The 23,792-nt window shown below is 46.6% G+C and overlaps 1 protein-coding gene across 3 annotated transcripts in view; it reads left to right on the top strand.

Moving 5' to 3' along the window:
- The window catches only part of LOC147882391 (uncharacterized), a 63,562-nt gene extending 40,003 nt beyond the window's left edge, over positions 1-23,559 (top strand). For all 3 annotated transcript variants that reach the window (XM_087401030.1, XM_087401029.1, XM_087401032.1), the window contains one exon: positions 23,369-23,559. In XM_087401030.1, coding sequence (XP_087257156.1) covers positions 23,369-23,550 — 182 coding nt within the window. In that variant the 3' untranslated portion in view covers positions 23,551-23,559. The remainder of the gene's footprint in view (positions 1-23,368) is intronic.
- The last annotated feature ends 233 nt before the right edge of the window (positions 23,560-23,792 follow it).

The raw sequence follows: 23,792 nt of genomic DNA, 5'->3' as shown, positions 1-23,792 counted from the left end.
TTTTCAGCAGCGGTCAGATGCCAGAGAGCCTTTCCTCGGGACTGATTTGCCTCATCCCGAAGGGAGGAGATAGACAGGAGATCCGCCAGTGGCGTCCGATCACTCTCCTTACCACTGCCTACAAAATCCTCGCCAAGATGATCAGTGCCAGAGTTCGACCTCTACTTCCAGACCTCGTCCATGACACTCAGACAGGCTTTGTCCAGGATCGCAGTATCCTGGATAATGTCTTCACCTTTTCAGAGGCGGCGGAGTGGGCTTAGTACAGCGGATCACACCTTGCCATTTTACTTCTCGACTTCGAGAAGGCCTACGATCGCGTGGATTGGTCCTTTTTGGAGGGGACTCTGGAGCGGCTAGGTTTCCCGGCAGGCTGGATTCAGGGTATCTCAGCTTTGTACAGGACAGCGTCTAGCAGAGTCATCATTGGAGGCAGGATGGGTGAGCGATTCAGCTTGGAGAGATCAGTACGTCAGGGCTGTCCCCTGGCTCCTTATCTGTTTCTCTTCTTCGCCGAGGCCATGACTTACTACCTTCGGGCGAGGTCCACAGGGCTCAGGGGTGTTCGCCTTCCACTCCGGGAGGACACGGAGCTTCTGGACTCAGAGTACGCAGATGATACAGCCCTTTATGTCCAGGACGATGAGAGGATGCTAGAGAGGGTGCGGATGGCCTTGGAGGTTTTCTGCTCGGCCGTTGGTGCGAAAATCAACTGGAACAAATCAGTTGGTTTTCTCACAGACCCGGGGGCGTGTTCTCAGTGGGGGCGATTTCTGGGCTTCAGATGGATTCCACGTGGACAGACAGCTAGATACCTTGGTTTCCAGGTTGGCCTAGACATTACGCCAGCTCAGCAGTTTCTCCCGGTGCTAGATTCCATCCGACGGAAGCTGGCTTTCTGGAGCACTGCTAAGCTTTCCCTTGCAGGTCGTGCTTTAGTAGTTAACCAGGTCCTTCTAGCCACGGCTTGGTATGTGGCTTCCTGTTGGTGCTTCTCGAGATCCAGCGTGGCACAGCTCGGGAGGTTGGTTCGGAACTTTCTTTGGTCTGGGGAGGATGGGCATAGAGATACCAGAGCCAGGGTTGCTTGGCAGACAGTCATTCTTCCGCAGGCTGAGGGTGGTCTGGGGGTCATTGATCCAGAGCTTCAGAGTCAGGCCTTGTTAGGCAAGCTTATCATCCGCGGTTTGACCCCAGGGGGGCAGACGTGGAAGATGTTACTTCAGCAGGGAGTCGGCTCTTGTGTCCCGCGCCGAGGTGGAGAGTGGCTACCGTCCTTCAGGTGGATCTTCACTTCCGCCCCGCTCACTCAGCCCCGCTCCCCACTCGTTCGTAGCCTCCTCATGGTTTGGAGGCGGCTCCGTCTCAGTCTCATTCAGTCCCAGCCCAGCTGTCAGGAGGAGATCGATCGCCAGCCGCTCGTCTGGAATGGGCAGGTCAGAGACGCCGAGGGCCTTCAGTTGGGGGAGAGATCACATATCAGGTGGGACGGCTGGATGAGGGGGCCAGCCCGGTCCCTTCGAGTTTGGAGGGATACGTACAGACATCTGGAGATGGCCGATCTTGCAGACGCAGCTGGAGGTGCACGCGGAGTCCAGGCGAGACGCACGGAGATCGACGGTGCGATCCCAGCCGCTTGGTTGGCTCCACCTGAGCCTCAGGTCCTCATGCCTGGAGACACCCACTGGCTGGGACAGTTCACCCCCCGTGGCATCCCACTGGTGGTCGCAGGACGTTTGGATGACTCCTCTATCGCCTTCTTCGCGGTTTCAGGGGATGGACGACTCAGGAGAGAGGATGCGCTCATTGACCCCCTACTCCCGTGGCAGAGGGTTAGGGTCGTAGGCCTTCTGGGGAAGGTCTGGCATACCGACCCTAGTATCGAGCAGGACCAGTTGCAGCTTTGGCGTCTTTGGCTCTGGGAGGGGCGGGCCTTGTCAGAGCTTGAGTGGGACCCAGGAGAGTGGTGGTGGCCAGAGATTGTGACAGGACAGGGGCCGACTTCCTTCTTCGCTTACAGCACGACTCTGGGCAGGCGAGTTCTCGGGAGGATGCAGAGCCGCCCCCCCACCCAGCGTCCTAGCTGGTACGCACAGGGTATTTCCAAGTTCTTTTTGCAGGCATTCTGGAAGGCCTTGTGGGAGAGCTGGCGGTCGCGGAAGATCTCATACTTCCTGTGGCTTCTTACCCACAAAGGTCTTCCAGTGGGGAGCTGGTTGAGGCAGATAGGCCAGGACGGTTGCTGTCAGATTTGCCATGCGGATGAGGAGTCACCAAAACACTGCCTGTGGAGATGCACGCGCGCCCAGGAAGTGTGGAGGTGGACTTTCGGGCTTCTTACTCGTGCAGCACCAGAGCTAGGAGTGATCACTTGGGGCGCGTTCTGTTGGTGCAGCACCGCACCTGGTCTTCATCACTTGTTCGAGGCATGCCAGCAGGACCCCACTTTCCTTATCACACAGGGGACGTGGGGGCCGCTTGAGGGTATCCCACAGCACCTAGCAGAGGCTGATACAGGAGTTCGGGAGAGGCAGCCAGTCTGGGAGATTATCAGCAGCATTACAGGATGGCACATCTGGACCTCGCGCTGCGCGCAGATCCTCGGTGGCACCTCCTTATCGACTGCCCAGATCATGGCGGAGATTTGGAGTGAGATTATTCATACCCTCAGAGGCCAGTGGGACCAGATTCAGGGAGACTCCCGGGCTGGTCAGGAGAAGCGGAGACGCTTCCTCCAGGCTTGGGACACACAGAGCCTCTTCTTCGAGCAGACTACGCAGGGCCTTCGGTGGCACTACTCACCACCCCGATGGCTGTTCATTCACACTCAGCATATCCCTCCGTGAGAGTATGATTTATTATGCTACCTTTTGGGCTGCGTCCGGTTTGTGAACGCAGCCCGTCAGCTATAAGCTGACCTCTTGTATCTTGTTCTCGAAGTAATATAATTAGCACTGTTTTTTCGGCAAAAAAAAAATTCTTCTTTATGAAGAAAGAGAGTTAAAGGCATCCACATTGACATCTACATCAACACGCAGCAACAATCATGAAGAACAAGCATTGTTCAGCAAAGCATCAACAAAGTGTTATCATTGCGGAAGGATGGGTCACTACCAAAGTGATTATAGATTGAAGAAAATACCAAAGTGCCACCATTGCAAGAAGCTGGGACACAAAGAAGAAAACTACAGATTGAAGAACCATTAGGTCAATTACGTGGAGTTGTCATCAAGCCATGAGCAGAATGATGACAACATGTATTGAGAAGCAAAAACCTTGCCATCTTTAGCCTATATTCTTGTAATTAAACCTGACTACCTGCAAGTAGCCATGCAAGCACTCGGGGGAGGTATTGACATGTAAAAACCACACTTGACTACCTTAACTAGCAAGGTATGCACTAAGGGAGGTGATGGATTTGTAACTCACAATTAACCACCTTGCGGTAGCCAATGGATCATGGCACCAAGGGGAGGTGTTGAGATATGGTGCCGTGAGCACATAAATTAGAGGCTAAGGTATGGTGTTGAAAGAATTAAAGTAGCCACCTAAGGGTGTGGACTACATGATGTGAAGATGTGGAGCAAGGACTACCACTAGATGATATGAGGATCTGAGGATCCCACATGGTTTGACTATTCTAAACGCTCTCTATATAAGAAGCCTATCTCTTGTATTGCAATAGCACATTGGAATAGATTGAGTGTTGTCTACCTTATGTCCATTGTTGACTTCTCTAGCCGTGGGGAAGTCCTCCTAGTTGGAGACTTGAACGCGAGGACAGGCGCTCGTCAGGCACCACTCCTCGACTTCAGGAATGATTCCTTTCTACTGCCAGACATTGACCTTGAGGAGGCAGGTATGCTACGAGTTTCGGCTGATAGACGAGGACCATTCACATCTTATGGGCAGGCCCTATTAGACCTCGGCAGGATGCACAATCTCCTTATTTATAATGGTCTTGACAGATGGCTCGCCTTAGGTGGTTTCACGTGCTTTTCACACGGGGGAGGCTCCAGTGTTATTGACTACATCATGGGATCCCCTGCCTTCACATCTCGCATCACTGACTTCACCGTAGCACCTCTCCCTCCAGGGTCTGATCATACCTATCTTTTCTTTAGCATTTTCACTCCCCGTCATGCAACACTTTCAACCCCGCTGATTTTATACTCCACCTACCATGATATACGCTTTGATCACGATCACTCATCTACTTACTCTAGCCGTCTGTACATACTTCTCGCCTACATTGACTTCATACTCCTATTAGAGGACCATGCTGCCCTAGTCACTTGCTCACTACACGAGGCTACTCTTCACGCTTTTTCCCACACCACCCGCTCCACCCGCCCACCACTACCTGGAACCGTACCCTGTAATAGCTGGTATGATGATGAGTGTAAGGCTTTACGCCGTCAGCTCACAATTGACACAAAAAACAACCTTCCGAGCGAACTAGAGACGCTACGCGAGTACCGTCGTCTAGTACGCAGGAAGAAACTTGACTTCGTGTGCCGGAACGAGGAGCAGACTTCTTCCTCGACTGATACCTCTCAGAGCTCTATCACGGAGTTCTCTCAGCCAGATCACATAGACCCCCATGAGGCGAGACCTCGACATGACCGTGACCCACAGCCTGTGACCCGACAGCTCAGACAGAGGGTTGACTCACATACCATACTTGGGGACATCCCCTCCTTGTTTAGGGTCGGAGCCTGACCAACGGGGGTCATAGTGGCCCTGGTTAGATGCAGAGCTACGACCAGAAGACGTATCGGGACTGCACCCTTGGGGGGGCCACAACACTCTATTGCTGACCTCATGCCTCCACTTCCAAAGCCTCATCCATCTTGATGTCCTGCTGCTGCTACTACTGATGATGATGATGGTTATGATGATGTCGACGATGATGCTGAGATTGATATATATAGTCGAGATATGACTATGTTGTACTTAGGAATTAATATTGTCATTTTTCATTTTTTTGCATTTTGCATTGGTGTGGATGCTCGTTTAGTAGCTTCACTACCACACCTCATTGTATCAGGTTTTTTACAGTCTCATAGACCCATCGGTCTTCCAAAGACTTTAATAAACTTTCTTTCTTTTTCTTTCTCATGGTGCTTCGATCCTCCTTGATCATCTTGCTCTTCATGCATTAGAGTAGGCTTAGCATGATCCGTCACTTTCACAAAGTGTGTCCACATTTGTGAGTTTGTTATGCCAAGGCATTCCAACTGTAAAATCAGCATCTTGAATCGGGCCAATCGTAAAAGACAAGTGATGCCCTTGAATGTGAACCTTGAGTTTGTCAATGAGAGGATACACCTTTTCTTCATGACACTTGAAAGCACCCAAGTGCCTCTTGTGCTTCACATTTGTCTTTAGCAGCTATGCCCAAACTTTGTGCTTACTCATATGATATAAAGTTATGTGTTGCACCATCATCAAGCAAGAAAAGCGGTGAAAGATCTTTTACCTGACCCCAAGTTTTAAGCAAAACTATAAGTTGATAGATCCTAAAATTTTTGTGGGGAAGTCTTCATGTTATGGGCTGTCGGTGCCTTCTCCAAAGCCTGTTTGTTGTTGTTTTCTTTGACAAATTTCTTTTGGGGACACCCGTAGAAATTGTGGTTACTCTGTCCACATTCAAAGCATCAACCTTTGGAGTAATGCCTTTTCTTTTGCTGTTGAGACAAATTATTTAAAGACCTCTCTTGATGGACATGCTTTCGAGGTGGTCCATTGGATCCTACTTGATTCTTCTTCGATTTTTTTGGAAGCTGCTCTTCTTTGGGTCGCACTTACCGGAGAAGAGTAGCTTTTTCCCAAGCTTTAGTGCCACATCAATGGTGTCCTCTAGAGTTATGGGGCTAATGATGTCGACCTTCTTTTGAATGGAGTATCTCAACCCGGCATAGCACTCCCTTTTTTTCTCCACTAAATCCATTTTACTGAAAGCTTGAACTTAAAGATAAGTGTCCCAAAAGAGAGTAACATACAAACTTTTTTGTCTTGTCGTTGCAGAAGGATATTCCATTGCACCATCATGTCTCTTATGAATTCTTTTGGCAAGAAATCATCTTGCAATTGCTTCTTAAAGATTCTCCAAGTGTGAGCTAGTTGTGACATACTAGCTATAGCAGCCCACCATAGTCTTGCAGGTGTAAGATTGCAAAGCGGAGCTTTGGTTTTTCTTCATATTTATCTCCATCAAAGAAGTAGTCAAAGTAGTAAGGCTGCAAAGCGGAGCTTTGAATTTTTCTTCATATTTCATATCCATCAAAGAAGTATCAAGATCTCATATCCATGCCAATAGATCTACAGATGATTTTTGCCTTTGTATTTATTGAACTTGAACAGGTTCTCTCCAAGTTTGATCTTTGGCTCAGCTGGTCTTCTCTCCCTCTTTTGCCTTAAAGGAGAGGGGTTGTGATGCCATCTTATTTGTCTTGAAGGAGAGGCAGTAAGTGACTTACACTTCCTTAAAACATCTTGCACATATGCACGACATCCTCCTTCTGATGGAGGCCTTGGGTCATGGGAATCAACATGGTTAACTTCATGAACACAAATTTGTTGGGCTATACTAGTCAGGATCTTACTCAATCAGAGTAGTAAGTAAACAATGTCTCAAAAGATAGCCTACCTAGGGTGCTCAAGGCTCCAAGGGCGCTCCAATCTTGAGGGAAGATGCCTGCACAATTACCATTGCTTCTACACATTAGTAATACTTGGCCAATGCTTTGAAAAGGAGATTCTTATTTAGCATAACTGTGTGCTTCTAGTTCCCTTGTGCAACTTCAAAAGATATACAGAAATGATGTACATCTGCTACACAATTGCGTCAAAGATTGGGTATAGCTGTTGTGAGGAGTAGCACTGCATAAGGGAAAGTTGCACCAACAGAGGGAGTAGAATCGCATATTGAGAAGTGCTGTTGTAGGAGTGTGTAGAGAAGGAGCTTGCAGGAGAAGGAGCTTGAGTAGGAGGCTGCTGTAGGAGGGAGTACTGCTGCTGCAGGAAGAGAAACTGCTACAGAAGGATAGGCTGCTGCAAGAGGGCTAGTGCATAAAGAACTACTGCAGGACTCTATTACTGTGGAAGAATTATGGCAGGAGGCTGTTGCTGCTGCAGAAGAATTGTTAGTGCTGTGGAGGAAATGCTGCAGCGAGGAGGAGAGTTTGCACCAGAAAGAGGGGGAGAGAGTAAGCACAATGAAGGCGGTGGGGCTCCTTTTATACATGTAGGAGGAGAGGTTGTGTCTGAGGGGTGGTCCGATCACTTCCGGAGGTGTTACCGGAGGCCTAAGGCCACTGATGTGATAAGTGAGGAGGGGGTGGTGCGTGGACCTATGCACTACACAACACTGTGCAAGGATCGCGCGTGATGATACAGGGGGTGCTATAAATCGGAACAGAAAGAACAAGCTCTAAAAGAAGACAAGGTGCAAATTCCACCTTCAATTCACGAGGATACACTAGTGGACTCTGCTTTAGCTTGGGCTGTCCCTCCAATCTCACCTCACACGGTCCGAGACGCTTCAGCTTCGACCTCCTCCCCGGTTGTAGCTTCTCCCCTGGAACCAGTGGTGCCAGACACTCTCCCCGAGGTAGTAGAGGTCTCCGCGGCTGTGCAGACACAGGGTCGTCTAGAGCATTCCTCACTTCCTCCCTTGGATAGGGGGAAAGGGATGGTTTACACTATTGATCCTCTTCCCTTGGAAGGAATCCTTCGCACTTCGGTGTCTGGCCTGATTCACAGGAACTCATTTTCAGCTCTGACAAATGCTTCAGATTTCCCAGAGGAGGAGTTTGCGCTCTCTACTTTTGGTGAGCTAGTGATTGGGTTTCCTGTGGACAGCGTGTCAGGTGGCAGGGTTCTTTCCCTTGTTGATTTACCGCCACTTGGTTCCATTCCTCGCTTCTCGAGCAAGAGGTCTTCCCCTGTTGAGGGGTTTGTTTCCGCCACTAGGTCGGGTAAGGTGTTCTATTGTACATCCTCGTGTCGATGAGGATTGTTAGCTGGAACATACAGGGCCTCCTAGGTGGCATCCCACATCGCTGCCGCAGACAGCTGATCCGGGATCAGCTTCAATCCAGGTGTTACTGGGGGTTTCATTGATATCTTACTTATTGAGGAGCACAATCTGGATTCTAGAGATTGTGCCAAGTCAGGCAAGTTGCTTTCTCGCCATACATTTTGGTCGCTTGCCTTGGGCACTAGGGGAGGCACTTCTATTTCTGTTTCACAGTCGGTTCTCCCCTTAGTTGTTGGACACGGAGTCATTATCCTCTCTAGGGCTTAGTGGATTATTCTCTTGATTGGAGGGCGTTAGGTTGGTTTCCTTAACCTATATGCCTCCAACATTAGAGGGGAACGTGTCATTATGTGGAAGGATTTGCTCTCTTGGGGCCCCATTGCAAATTCATGGGTGATTGGAGGTGACTTTAACATGGTTGAGTTACCGTCAGACAAAAAAGGGGGTAGAGAAGAAGGACTTCACTCTTTGGAGAGAGCAGCTTGGGATGCCTTCCTTTTTCACCACTGTGGCAGAGATACTTGGTTGGATGATGCCTTTCTTATTCAGCCACAGTCTCTCCTGTTCTCTTGGTCGAACAGGAGGCAGCAAATGCCTATTCATGCATGCATTGACAGATTCTATGTAGATGATTGGGCACTAGACAGAGGTGGATCGGCATGCATTGCTGCTGGGGTTTCCACTTCATACCACTTTCCTCTCAGAGCCTCACATGAGAGGCCGGTCTGACAGTATGGGGATTCCAGATGCCTTGTACACAAAGGAGGACCTTACAGAGGCAGCCCTGCAGATATGGGTTTCTCATGTACGGGGTGGGCAGCCATCTCCATCATATGTAGTTGCTAGTTGCTACATGTGATATTAGCGACTTCTACCACTCAGTTGCTAGTACCAGGAGATGAGATATTCTCAGACGTGAGATTGGTGTTCACCAGTAGTTGGCAGCTTTGCAGAGGGAAGAGCAGAAACAGTCTTCAGATGCTTGGATTCAGGAGCGCCTTGCTGTAGCAAGGGCTCATCAGCAGATATTGCTTGATCAGAGAGCAGAGTATGTCTTTCATGCACGGGAGTCCTTCTGGATTTAGATGGGTGGCAGAGTCAATAAACACTTTTTCTCTACTCTTGGCCCTAGACATAGTAGAGGGAGTGTATCCCAACTTATTGACTCACATGGGGTTTTACAGACAGATCCAGATGACGTCATGCGCATAGCTTCAGAATTTTAAGCCGCCCTTCTTACTGTAGATCTTGACACACAGGATAGAGAGGATGCTATACAGGTTATTTGGCAGAGCATCCCTTTGTTGGTGAAACCGGATATGCATGTTTTGCTTGATGCACCTTTCACCAACACAGAGTTCAGGATTGCACTTTTAGCCCTTCACAAGGGCAAGTGTCCTGGTTCGGATGGCCTCACCCCTTCTTTCTTCAATGCATTTTGGGATATGATTGGAGACTACATTACATCGGCCCTGCACGGCATTTGGGACTCGGGTGAGATGCCTGGGTCGCTTACAGAGGGTCTCATACACCTTATCCCGAAGTTGCAGAAATTTAGTGTCCCAGTGGAGGCCTATCACACTTTTGGGGGCATGTTACAAGATTCTAGCCAAAGTAATCAGCCTCCAATTGCAGCCCCTTCTCCCAGATCTTATTCATGACACTCAGACGGGATTTGTGCATGGCAGAAGCATTTTTTATAACATTTTCTCCTTTTGGGAAGCTTCAAAGTGGGCCATGCAAAGCGGCCAAAATCTAGCCATTCTACTCTTGGATTTTGAGAAAGCTTATGACAGAGTAGATTGGGGTTTTTTGGAGGGCACCCTTCTACGTTTTGGCTTTACAGATGCTTGGATTAGAGGTGTTTCCTCTTGCTACAGATCAGCCCACAGCCAGGTACTCATTGGTGGGGTAAGGGGTGAGAGATTTCAGATTTCTAGATCAGTCCGTCAGGGATGCCCCCTCGCTCCTTTTCTTTTTTTGTTCGTGGCTGAAGCTATGAGTATCTATATTAGATCTCAAGCTAACATCTTTGGGCTGAGACTTCCCATTAGAAAGGAAGAGGAGCTACTTGACAGTGAGTTGGCAGATGACACAACAGTTTACTTGGATGCCACACCACAGACGTTCACTTCTTGTAGGACAGCATTGGATTTATTTTGCTTGGCGGCTGGTGCACAGATAAATTAGCATAAATCCAATGGCTTTTGGATCAGTGACGAGGACACTCCAGTTTGGGGGCTTGACATGGTATTCACTTGGGTTTAGAGGGGTGTGCCAGTTAGGTATTTGGGCTGCCAGGTCGGCTTGGATATTTCTTCCACGCAGCAGTTTGCTCCCGTGTTGGAGAGCATCAGGAGGAAGCTCCTTTTTTGGAGCTCAACCAAGCTGGATCTTGCCTCTAGAGTTGTGGTAGTGGTCAACCAGGTCCTCTTGGCCACGGCCTGGTTTGTTTGTTCATGTTGGTGCCGTTCTAGGGATTGCATCATTTAGCTCACGAGACCAATCATAAATTTTCTTTGGAGTGGGCTTGATGGCACAGCAGATGCGTTAGCCAAGGTGGCTTGGGAGACCCTCATCCTCCATACACAAGCCTATTAGGTATTTGCAGTGGACCTTGGAGAGTGGGAGTGGATTGACGCAGGGCATTGAGAGAAGAGCATCCCCTTCTTTCGTTACACAGTCAGTAATGCCAGGAGATTTCAGCTCAATAGTAGAGGTTGGAGACCTTCCAGAGTTCCTCATTGGGAGGCATTTGATATCACAGCGGATTTGTAGAGGTGCTTCTAGAAGAGACTCTGGAAATCCCACAGGAATAGAAAGATCACTCTTTTTTTTTGGCTTTCTATCCATGGTGGGATTGCAGTGAACCTTTGGAGATCCAAGTTCGGAGTAGACCCTACTTGCCCTCGTTGCCTTTCTGCTTTGGAGACGATTCAACATTGCTTATGGGATTGCATATAGGCGAGGATGATTTGGGGTTAGTCAGGATTTTTAGTCACATTGCCCACTCCCCATCCTTTATGACATGGGGATCAGTGGCTCGGCTTTCTCTTACGGCGCCTCAGGTATTCTATGAGAGACTTGACTCTTCTCGGGCCATTTCGATTCGACATCATCAGGTTGAGTCCTGTTCTTTGGATGTGGTACCATACTTTCCTTTTGCAGCTGTACATGCCTCTATGGATACCTCTTGGGAGATTCTAGTGAGCATAGCAGCTTGGCATATCTGGAGAGCCAGATGCACAGAGGCATTGGAGGGAACTCAGGAACTCAGGTTCATCCCTCGCACACATTGGCTAGTATCTAGTCAGACACCATACATGCCTTGATGGCCGTATGGACGAGTATGCAGGGAGACTCCCGTGCAGCCTCAGCTAGGTTTACACATTAGTTAATACTTGGCCAATGCTTTGAAAAGGAGATTCTTCTCCACACACTCCTACAGCAGCACTTCTCAATATGCGATTCTGCTCCCTCTGTTGGTGCAACTTTCCCTTATGCAGTGCTACTCCTCACAGTAGCTGTACCCAATCTTTGATGCAATTGTGTAGCAGATGTACATCATTTCTGTATATCTTTTGAAGTTGCATAAGGGAACTGGAAGCACACAGGAGTGGAGGGGGCAATGGGAGGATGTGAAGGGATGAATATAGGGATAATAGCCGTGGGGTAAGCTGCCCATTGGTATAGCAGGTAAGTCAGTTGGAGACCTCAGGTACAGTCGTGCTTACCATGCATCTTCCTGATCATGCTCTTGAAGCTCTCATAAAACAACTTTGCATAATCATAGGGTCTGGAGCTCAACAGTGCTGCTACGCAGGTTTGTAAATCTTAAAGTGACCTGCTACTGAGTAAATCCAAGAGAAGAGATGCCTAGTTAGGAAAGCTTCTGGTGTCGAGGCCTCAATTACATCTGAGCACACTTGCGCCGTACGGATGGACCGTACGGATGGACTTTGTAGGAGACAGAAAGGTCTCAAGGTGGCTGCATGTAGTGGAGATGACCTTGGACGGGAGGTGTTATGTTAGACCACTGGGAGGGTGAGTACCTGTCGTGTATCGAGATTTGAGAAAAATAATTATCTGATGTCTTGTCATAAGAAGAGATCAAGTCTGTGAACATGGACTCATCTATAGGAGGAGGTACATCCCTTTGACGGAGAGAGTTGTGGACAAGGAGGGAAGAGAAGGTGACCCAGAGTGTAGAAGTGGAGAAGCCGGTGCTATTGATGTGAGCAAGAGGGACTGAGACTGGTTGTCATCATGGTCCCCATGCAGTCCTAAAGGTTGGTAGTCGGAACCCATAGCATGGGAGGAGTTAATCTGGTGTTTGGAAGAAGACCCCCGCCAAAATCGATATCATCTAAATCCTGTTCACTCATCATTGGAGGTGTGCGCAGTGTTTTGTGGTAACCCTGAGGATGAACCCGGAACTGGGTCGGTACCAGGTGGACCACCTATATGCCTCTTTGATGTCCAACTTCTTGACTTGTAATAGCCATGTAATGTGTCTTTGAAAACCTTGGGCTGATATTTCCTTTTGGGAGCCATGAGAGAAGAGGGTCGGGTGTAGAGGCTTGTGTGGTTGTCCGCGTAGATCTCTTGAACCGAATAGCAAAACCCCTGGCTACAAAGGACTCCTCTAGAAGCTCGCAATAGAAGAAAGGGTGATCAGGCTGCAAAATACCAGAGAGACTCCTGGAAGCACAGGATGAGAACACTCTCGGCCAGCACATCCCAATACCACTTGGGGAGTGTGCCAACCAGCTCTAGACTAACTTGAGGAGCACGTCAACTCATCCAATTCCCACGTGAGGATACGCCTGTCCTTGAGATCCCTTTGCTAGTCGGTCACCCCTAGATTGTTCCTTGTGCTGAAGTCTCCTCAACCATAGGAGAAGGGGAAGGGTTGTATGGCTGATATGGAAGGAGGCAGAGAGAGATTGTGCAAGAGGAGGCTAATAGGAAGAAAGGCTAGCTGAACAGTTGATATAAAGAGAGGGAGCGTGATATGGATTGAGGAGGTACGGCTGATTGATTCGAACCAAGGGTAGGATCATTTATATGCAGAGAGAGGTCCACTGTGTTATCACGATGGCCAGGAGCAAAAGCATAAAAAAAGCAGGGGCAGGTGCTTTCCAAAGCAAGGAAGGTCAGGGAAAGCTAGGAAGGGCAGGAAAAGAAGGGAAAGGAAGGGACATTAGGAAAAGCATGAAAAGCTTGGAAAGCAAGGCAAATCTAGGAAAGTAGGGAGAGTAGGAGAATTCGTGGCCATGCATATGTGGGGAACAACAGGAAAAGCGAGTGGAACACCTGGATCTACCTTGTCATGCAACGTGGAACCGAGGAAGAGTGGGAGAATTCGTGGCCATGCATGCATGGGGAACAACAGAAATAGCACGTGCAACACCTGGATCTACTTGGTCATGCAATGTGGAACCCAATGGAGATTGGGTGTCATTTGACATGTGTCCCATGGAAAATACGATGGGACCATTTTGATGTTGCTCCTGACCAAGTAGATTTTGGGGACATCCTTCACCCATCGAGAATTGGTCATCTCTTTGTACTGTGTATGTTCTGGTATCGCACCATTCGGATGTTGGTCACCCCGGCACCACATGGTACTTGGTCACTTCGTGGACCATGGAGATTCTGGTCCCGCACCATTTGGCTCTTGGTCACCTTGGGTACCACATGGATCTTGGTCACGTACCATTTGAATTGTGGTCACCTCCGGTACTACAAGGAGTCATATCCCTTACCATTTGGATCATGGTCAGCTCATTACCACTTGAAGCCCGGTACCATACCGTCTTTACTCATGTACTACATCCACATCCCGTCCCAATCATGTATTGCCTCCAGCCCATGCCCATGACCACGTCCAAGTTAGAAGCTCCCCAACCTGCATGAATGTGTGTTGCCACATTTCTTTGTCCTTGGGCAAGTATGATATTGAGTCGCTCCATGCAGGCCTCATTCTTGCATCGTTGGAAGCTGAATTTAAGGACCACATTTCTTTGTCCTTGGGCAAGTATGAAGTCTAGGTCATGGTCGGTGAAGGACCACAACACTCTTAGGCATTGGTGTGACCGTGTCAGGACTACAATGCTCTTTGTCACTCAAGTGACCACAAAACTCTTGGTCACCCAAGTGACCAGCATGAGACCAAAATAAATTTGGTCACCCAAGTGCAAAAAGAAGTTTGGTCATTGAAGCGACCACAAAGTGCTTGGTCACCTAAGTGACCACAACAACAAAAGAAAGCTTGTGACCTCGAGACCTTTATGGCTCCTAAAAAGTCCATCTGTAGGGGGCAAGTGTTTGGATGTAATTAAGGCCTCGACACTAGAAGCTTTTCTAACCCGGTATTTCTTCTCTTGGATTTACTCAGTAGCAGGTCACTTCTACCTGAATAAGAGTTACAAAGCTGCGTTAGCAGCACTGTTTAGCTCCATACCGCATGATTATGCGAAGTTATTTTGTGAGAGATTCAAGAGCACGGTCAGGAAGCAGCATGGTAAGCATGACTGTACATGTAGTCCCCAGGTGACTTACCTGCCACACCAATGGGCAGCTCACCCCACGGTCATTCTCCCTATATTTATTACTTCACATCCTCCCATTGGCCCCTCCACTTCCACTTCCCCTCTTCTCCTCTTCTACACATTCTACACCCCTCTCTACCACTCTTCCCAGTACTCTCAATGCTTGTCTCTCTACCCCCCACTCTACCACTATCCATCTTACTCCTCTACCAATGTCCCTACCATCTTCCAGTGCTCCAAGTGCAACCCTCATATCAACCACTCTCACCTCCACTGCTCCTCTGTATTCCCCTCCACTTTCTCCTTAGGCTCCCCCTTGCTCCCCTACTCTTGATTCCCTACTTACTTCTTTGGCCCCCACTTCACCTTCTCCCCCGTTCCCCCGTCCTTCTCCATGTCCGACTCCATCTTCCCCACCGCGGAGCCAAGTCTAAGTCTTTCATTGGATATCGGGTGGAGTACTACAGCCATGAGCTCAGCCGAAATCTCATCTTCTCCTATTTTGGGCACATGTGCTCAAGTTGGCATCCCACTGGCTCGAGTCTCGACAATTGGCACAGTACCTGGTCCTGGTCGTGAAAGTGAGACCATAGTATGTCCTTAGTCTGCGGTCACTAGGGCTTTGGGGGTCACCAAGGAGACATGTAGGCAACTTCCACCTCCCTCGCAGTACCGGACCTATGGGACCACTGATTCCACCTCTGGTTTCTTCTGGCTCCACATTCCTTGGAGATTTGGGTTTGTTCAGTTCCTCACTTGGCCCTTCAGCTCAGACAGCCGGTATTGAAGAAAGGCGATCTTCCCCAAGATCCCACAGAGAGAAGACAGAGGAGCACAAATGCAACCAAGTTGTGATAGTGTTTGATAATTCGGAACTGCTTGGTAAGGAAGATTGCCAACCCATCTGTAGAACTCAATTGTTTTGGTGGTCTCGAGACACAACTAAATATGGTAAGTTCACACAAGAAATTCATCCCCACCGGTTCCTAGACGGCTTTCTACATCTCATGAGGGAGCACTGCAAACAGACCGATTAGACTTGGACGAGATTTTCACTTATCCCATGGCCAAAAGCATGACTCCTGAGGGCAAGCAGCCTGCACCGGGCCATTTCATAAATATTGACTCTCTCGTACTCGTGGATGACTTGGACGCGGAAGAAGAAATGATAGAAATAGCCGCCTTCACTGATCTGGGATGGATGACCAAAAAGCACATCGTTTACGGTTCTCAGACAGGCATGTTTGGGCGAAGAGTTCCTTGCATATGGTCAGTCGTGTGCTCGAAGATAGTTTTAGCCAGCTGGGGACAACACTTCTCTCTTCTCTCGGTCACAATTTCCTTAAGTTCAACCGGCTGGAGAACCAGGTACAGGACACAGAGAAGGCCAGGGAAGAAGCATGGTTGCAATTTGCATTTACACAAGCAGCCTTGGAGATGCAAGTTTTAGAACTCAAAAAAGAGAGGGACGAGCAGGATGAGAGAATCAATGAGCTGCAGCAGGTGAATACCATGATTGAAGAAAAGCTAAAGACATTTCAGGGTGAAAGAGATGAATGGGAAGCTACCCAACTGGTGTTTCGGGCTGAATGACAAGTTGCATGGTCAGAAATGGAGAAGCTGCAACAAGATCTCACATTGACTAGGACAGATTTGGCGAATATGCAGGCTGAACTCTCAGCCATGAAATTGCAGCTAGAAAAGCAACTTTTGCAGCAACATGAGGTGTACCTATGCGAGTAGATAGAACTTCGTGCCATGTCTACCTCTCTCCAGGATAAGATGAATGCTCAACAGGTCAATTTGACTGCACTCTAGGATGCCTGGGACTGCTACCGACAGAAGGCTGCCACTTACAAGATGGGATGTGCAAAGTATAACAGTAAATACAGAGAGCTTCAGCAGATGATGGAGACCATGGACAGTGATGACCAGACAGACACAGAGCCGCACTCATCTGCACCTGATTCCACTGCCATTCTTGAAGCTCCTGCCTCTACGGGTTTTGCCTTTGCCTGAGGCAACCACACTTAAAGCTCCTGACTCTATGGGGTTTCCTTTGCTTCCTGCAACCACAAAGATTCCCTCTTTGGGATGGCTGTTGTTCTTGTTACAGTGTTCATCTACAAATTTTTTGGATTTGGATGCATGATTATAGGTGGATACTTTGGTTTTTTCATTTTTGATAGTACTTTATTTCTCTACGTGTTTCAGCTCATTCATGGGGCAACCAATTATTCACATGTAATTATCTTGAGTATTTTCTTTTGCTATTCACATGGTTAATTAAACTTCTTTCAAATTGACCGGGTCTTGGTGTGGTACGTGACCGGGACTTGGTGTGGAATATGACCAGGTCTTGGTGTGGTATATGAGAGTCCCATCGCACTGAAACCGGCCTTCAATATATTAAAGGGCAGTAGAACTTACAAATAACCAGCCAACACTGTTACATCAATTATTCAGCAAATATGCAACTAGCAGATTGGGAGCTAGAGTGCCCCTACTCAAAAACAAAGACAAAGATTAGCCCCAAACCTTGGCGTCCTTTTCCGAATTTCTTTAATTAAGTGAGAGGTCCGGGATCCAAGCTATACAAAGGATACAATTTCCCTTGCATCTGGGGCATTCCACATCCCTTTAGTCATCCACATACCTCTACTGTTCATTACTCTCACTAAACCAAGTAAGAAAGCATATATAAGCTTTGTCCTCTGTCTACGACTGCCACTACCTAAATTCTCTCACCCTATGGGCAGCACATATCCTGATACATCAACTTGTTCCCCATAAGAGAACTGGCATCACAGCGCAGCAAACACCATGGCACACCTGTACCATCTCTCTCTGGGTTCTAGGGATACTTCCCATTCCAAGCATGGATTCCCGACCCTTGCCTACTTAGCAACAACGAGGATGTGCCATCTGCCTAGCAACCACTGCCTGCATGTGACGTATCTCCTAGTGAAACCAAAAACATATTCCCACACGGAACATATTACCTGCCAAAGTCAGCAAATAGGGATACATTGTGAATTCGATCCCACTTGCATTCAATGCATTTTCCTCCTTTTAGTAGGCATCGATATCCCAAGCAATGACCTTGCTGGGTTCTGCTCACACCCCAATGGCAATAGGCATCCATCTCTGTCCATACACTTGCATGAGGCTTGGAACTAGCAGCCTGTACGAGGTCACTCAACTCCCCTCACTGCCATGGGTGTCCACAGACTCCCTAAAATACCCAAGCAATGGGTGAGCTCATAACTAATCAGCCCACAACCTCGGAAGAAAGAACCTAAACTGCAAGCATCCAATGTAGACCACCCTGCCAACTAGACTTCTCCAAAACACTTGTACTCAGCTTAGGACTATTCCTAGCAGCCAACACACAATCCCTCACAGCTGCCTCAATTACCCTCAGAGCCTCTTACCAGCTCAAGGCAGAGATACAATGCATAGGTGCACAGCCCATATGAACTATCATCTCCCACAAACAAGCCGAAGTACTTGCGTGCCCACTTGCTCTTCAGAGAAACTCATAGTCAACTACTTGTGTAACTGGGCCAGCTTCCAGCGCACCCATGTGAGAAAGCCTTTGTGATCAACTGACATGCATATGCAGCCCTTGCTCCATTCATACGTCAAATCAATCTCAGCCTGAACACAATCTATTCAATATCCATACACAATCTAAGCAACCTGTACCATGGCTGTACGCAAACAGCGAGCAGTCCGTACAAAGGCCTTGCTCAGCCTGTAGGCAATCTATTTTGTCCGTACAAAGACACCAGTCCGTACATTAGTACGTACGTTAGTACGCTGTCAAAAGGAAACAGAGTCTCTTAGAGACTACATCACCAGAACACTTAAACTCACAATGTGAACCTCGTGAGAGAATAAGTGATGCAAAACTATTGCCATGCTTCCTCGTAGGTTTGTGGGACTGTAAGCTTTATGACCATCTTTTTACCATGAATCCCACATCATTTGAGTTATGCAGCAAGACTACTGTGCACTTAGATGACAACATGAAAGAAAAGAACCAAGGAGGGAAGAACACATCCGCCCCCTCAGAAGCATCCCAAACAATGAAGGCCATTACTTCAAGTGAGGTCCCTCTGTACGGTCACCAACACGCTTGTTGTACTACTAGCAAACCAGCTCACTTACGTCAGCAGCCCAAACCATAGTTCACCATACCGGTAACCGAATGCTTTTCCTTTTTTGCATGTGAGCGCACGCATGCGCCTAGTCGTCCTCAGCCAGCCCGCACGACACGCATCCAATTCCTTGCCATGGAGCCTTCCAAGGTCCTCCTTGCCACATTCATTTGGATGGGCATGCCACGTGGCATCCCACGATTCATTTGCCCCTTGGTCCTTAGTTTTCCCCGAGGCCTTCTATGTGGTCAACACCAATGACCAACTTAAGGTACATTTGCCCCTTGCCCCTTCTATGGGAACCATTCCAATGACCAACTTTGGATCCTTAGGGATTTTTTCCCCCTCTTTGGACCCAACCACAATTTTACCTTCAAGGTATTAATTGCTACAGGTTCTAGCACACCAAGTAACCCAAGACCTTGCTCCTTTCTTTCCCGGGGTCCTACTAACATGCAAGCCAACATGCATGATGCTAGAAATCACACCCTCGTGACATGTACAATGGGTCCCATGGTCAAGATTGAGAATTTGCAGAGTATCCACATGGATACTATCCTCCACATGCAAGAGTTATGAGAGAACACATGCAACTGCCACTGGTCAAGCTCCTTGTTAGAGACACAGGTGGTGCACATGAAGGAGTTACGACGCACCAAGTTGGCAAAAGCGGGCTGCTGCAGAAGACATGAAGAGATGGAGCGGCGGGATGGGGGCGAGGAGGGAGATTTCTAGAAAGTGATGGCACAAAGCACAAGAGAGGAGGCCTCTCAATGTGTGCTACAATGAGAAGCTGCTTGCATCCGACTTGCATACAATACTCATATCCCTCACCCATTGTGTTGAGAATCCCAACCGCCACATAGTATTCTCCGTGGCCTCCTAGAACGTAACATTGTTGTCGAGGATGCTCGGCTCCTACAAAAAACTTGTTTGCATTTAAGTCATGATCTTTTGAAGCACTTTACCAAGCTAGAATATCTACAAACCACTCAACCATGGTTCTTGCTTAGGCTTGGAGCTGATCCTATTCTCCCTACCTCCGAACAACATATCCTACTTGTCGAACCTCCTTACAAGTTCTTGTTCCTGCTAGAGGGGGTCCTGTCACCTATCACACTTAATTTTCTAGCCCTGAGAACAGCTTATGTACAAGATTTTTCTTTCACATACAAGTCTTGATGGATTTTTGGCAAAAAGGTTAGCTTGAAGGTCCCATGGAACATCATAACGGATGATTAAAGAACTTTGACTAGAGGATGCTAAAAAGCAAGAGCAACAAGATGGAAAAAGTTTAAAGATTGATAGATGCACACTATGCATATATTGGAAGATAAACGCACATGCTCATTAAGTCTTGTAAAGGGTTATGAAGCCAATTGGAGATGCTGAAAAACAATAATCCAACCGTGAAGGCTGAAGGCGGCCACCAAAACCTCTCAGGAAGGTTATATAATATATGCTACGAAAAGTCTTGAAGCCTTTCCATCAGCGATGAAGCCATGCCCATAAATTGAAAACTAACATTGTGGACTTGCCTTTGGCCTCCAATTATGAGTGCTTAAGATTAATATGGTATGTGTGTGTGTGTGTATGTCTATCAGAGCTATCTCTGGTTGATTATGCAGGCTCTTTCCACATATGGCTTTAGCTGCTGGTTTTCATGTGGATTTTGAGAAATCCAAGTTATTGCCATTGCATGCTAAAGATTGGCATAGTCTTTTGTGGCCGAGGAAAATTGTTCCACCTTCTCAATTGATTCGACATCTTGGCTATCCTCTAGGTTGGGGGCTCACTCGTTCTCAACAAATTGATTGGGTGCTCACAAAATTGAGGAAAAAACTTGAATATTGGAAGCTTGCAACTTGGCCATTACATGTTCATTTGCAAATAACGCAATCCATTTTAATAGCATACATACAATTCTATTTGCCCCTCATCATGTTTACTAAGGCAAATTTGGTTTCCTTTATATTTGCTATCATGGAGATTTTCTGGCGTTCAAAAAATGGCAAGAAAAGTCTCAGATTACGCTCGATGCATCGTCTCTGTTCTCCAAAGATGCACGAGGGTTTGAACATACTCAATATTCAAATGCATATAATTGCTCACAGGGGGAAAATGATGTTGTAGTTTATGCAAGGGGATCAGCCTTGGGCTTTCATGATCCGCTCTCTTTTGTTGCATATTGATACTTCTGCTTTTGGGCATTGGCAGCCTACACAGTGGGATTTTCTATTTGGCTCTATTCAAGGTAAGATCAAAGGCTGCCCTTTTGTCTCTCGTTTGCTTCTTGATTGGAAGCATATTTTATCCCACTTGGAATGGAATGGCAGGGATTCTTTGTTGGGCAATTCCTTGAGGGCTGAGAATATTTATTGGTCTAAAGTATTCCACCCTCCTTTGGCTATACAAGAACCTAGGCGTTCTTATTTTATATCTTTCAAAGGTATTGCTTTTGTGGTAGGTGTACTTCAGGATGACGGCACTCTTTTATCCTTTTCTGTGGCTGCTAGCAAGTATGGTTTGGAAGCTCATTATTGTCCTTTATGGCACAAAATTTCAGAAATGCTTCAACCTTTCTTGCCGGTATCTTGTTTGGAACTTCAGGATAGGCTTGAGGATTGGACTCTCCATTCTTCCTCTTCTTCAGCGCGTCCTTTGAAGCTGTCACATATCACAGTGCCTTCTCTGTATAAAGTGTTGTTACCTCCGCCTTGGGTTTTTGACGGAGCCAATGCTGTTTGGCATATGGATCGCCCATCAAAGTGGTGGAGAAAGCGGCTGCGTCTCCTTTGGCATTATAAAGTTTCTCTTCGGCAACAACTTTTCCTTTGGTGAGTTCTACTTGGCATTTTTCCATCTAGGCAGTTACTCGCGCATAGACATATTGCCCCGGCTGTTTGCCACAGATGCCTACATTCTGCTGAATCTGTGCCTCACATTTTCTTGCACTGTCCACATACTCGTGAATTCCTCACTCTCATTCGTCAGGGTCTTCGAGCGAGATTTCCTACTATTACTTTTGGTAGGTTCTTTTGGTTATTTGCTTTTCATCCCGCTAGATAGGGTTTTGATCTATTTTTCTATTTGGATGCGCTACTGGGCACTTTGGACTCTATGGATGGACAGAAATCATAGAGTCTTTGGTGATCCTACTTTTCCATCTTTTGATTTTTTTAAACGGTCTCTGCGGCAATCGTTTTATGATTGCTTTCAGACTCATTTAATTGATCATGATGTATATATGGCTTATACTAAGATTTTCAATTGAGTAGTAGTTACTCCGCCTTTGGAGTACCTATGAATGTAATTATTTCATAGCAATAAAATATTTCTTCTCACAAAAAAAAAAAAGTGTGCGTGCACGTGTGCACATGTGCATGCGCATGTGCCTCTGCATTTGTGCCTGTGTCTACCTGAAAGAGATCATTTGGCCAAGCAAGCTCTTTATAACAACCATCCCACATTTGTCTATTTTGATTGATTTCTACCTAGCTTAGATCTTTCCTAGCAAAACTGACAAACTATTATGTTTTGTTGCTTGAAAAAACATTTAGAAAAAACACTAGGAAGATAAAGGAGAGTATTTAGTAAAGTGTATGCATACCTTCTCTTTATTTGCATTACTAGTGATTCCATTGACGATAACCTCACGGCTTGCATCTTAGCCATACCTTGCTTCACATATGACATATATAGTGAACTCCATTGGCAATAACTTTATGTCCTAGCATTTAGAAGAGACTATAGTGGAACAAATGTGAGTCGGGTACCTAGGTTCTCTCCTAGATGTATGACCTTGCCAAATGTTATAGAGGTATTGGTATATGGCACCATCTTTGAACATAAAAGATGTACAATATATTGAAAGGGGAGACAATTGGTATTAGGTAGAACACCTTCGTTAACAATTACATTATGTCCAAGCGTACAGAAGAGACTAAAGATAGAAATAACATAATGACATTTAAATAGAAGCTATACATTGTAATTCCATGAACAAAGGGCACCATGTAGATGTTAGGAAATGGAGTCAAGATGAGTCAATTTGGTGTCTTCTAGTGTGAGTTCTAGTCTCTAGTGTCCTATGGATGCCACGCGTCACATTGGGAGTTATCTCATATGCATTGGTGTTCATATGTGTGTGTGTGCTCTATATAAAAGCTGTACTTATCTAGTGTCAAATCAATGAAGTATCAAGCCTACAAGCTTTTTGTCTACATGTGAGTACTTTCATTTTGTTCATTTCTCTTGCTATTTCATTTCCATTTCATTACGTCTCTCTTTGAGTATCATTATTTCTCTCCCTAGCCTACCCTCTCTCTCTCTCCCTCTCTACCATGCACCTTCAATAGATCTATATAATTTACACATACTTTTGGTTGACATTTAGAAAACTTTGGATTCCTTTACGTTTTTTGTCTAAAATGCTATTGTTTTTTGTAAACAAGATTTCACATTAGATCGATTTGTACTTTAAGTTGACAAATAAGTTTCCATTCAAATTGTGAATTAACTCTTTGAATTGAGTATGCTTGACTAGCTCTTATTGATATCTTAAAGAAGATGTGTTTAAGTTATTTTTTTGTTAATTATTTTGATAGGGCGACCACAAGCAAATAGACTTTGCCAAAAAGAGGAGGCATCCAATATCGCAAACTTTGGGAAGAGACCGTTAGATTTAGGGAATCTAGGTGCAACTATTGATTCCTTTGGTGATACTCCAAAGAAACTTGAAGAAAGAAAAAGGAGGAAATTGCATTCTCTACGATGTGTAATCCTTTAAAGAAACCTATGAAAGCATCCATTTGATTTTTATTTTCTTTTAAATGTGGCTTGTTTTTTCTCTTTTCTACAAGTTTCATCCGCATCAACCCCCACAATCCCACACATGCACACACCAATGTCCACACACATGAACACTGAGTTGGCCATGCACATACCAATGCCCTTGTTAAGGCACAGGTGCACACACATCCATGCGTGGTTTAATCACCAAAATATTTCTTTAAAACTCTTGGTATTTCA

The sequence above is a fragment of the Dipteris shenzhenensis genome, chromosome 29 (genome assembly GCF_047967505.1).
Source record: "Dipteris shenzhenensis isolate YYH24624 ecotype China chromosome 29, Dip_SZ_1.0, whole genome shotgun sequence".
Taxonomy (NCBI): domain Eukaryota; kingdom Viridiplantae; phylum Streptophyta; class Polypodiopsida; order Gleicheniales; family Dipteridaceae; genus Dipteris; species Dipteris shenzhenensis.
The sequence above is the reverse complement of the archived record's forward strand: the minus strand, read 5'-3'. Positions and strand labels throughout refer to the sequence as shown.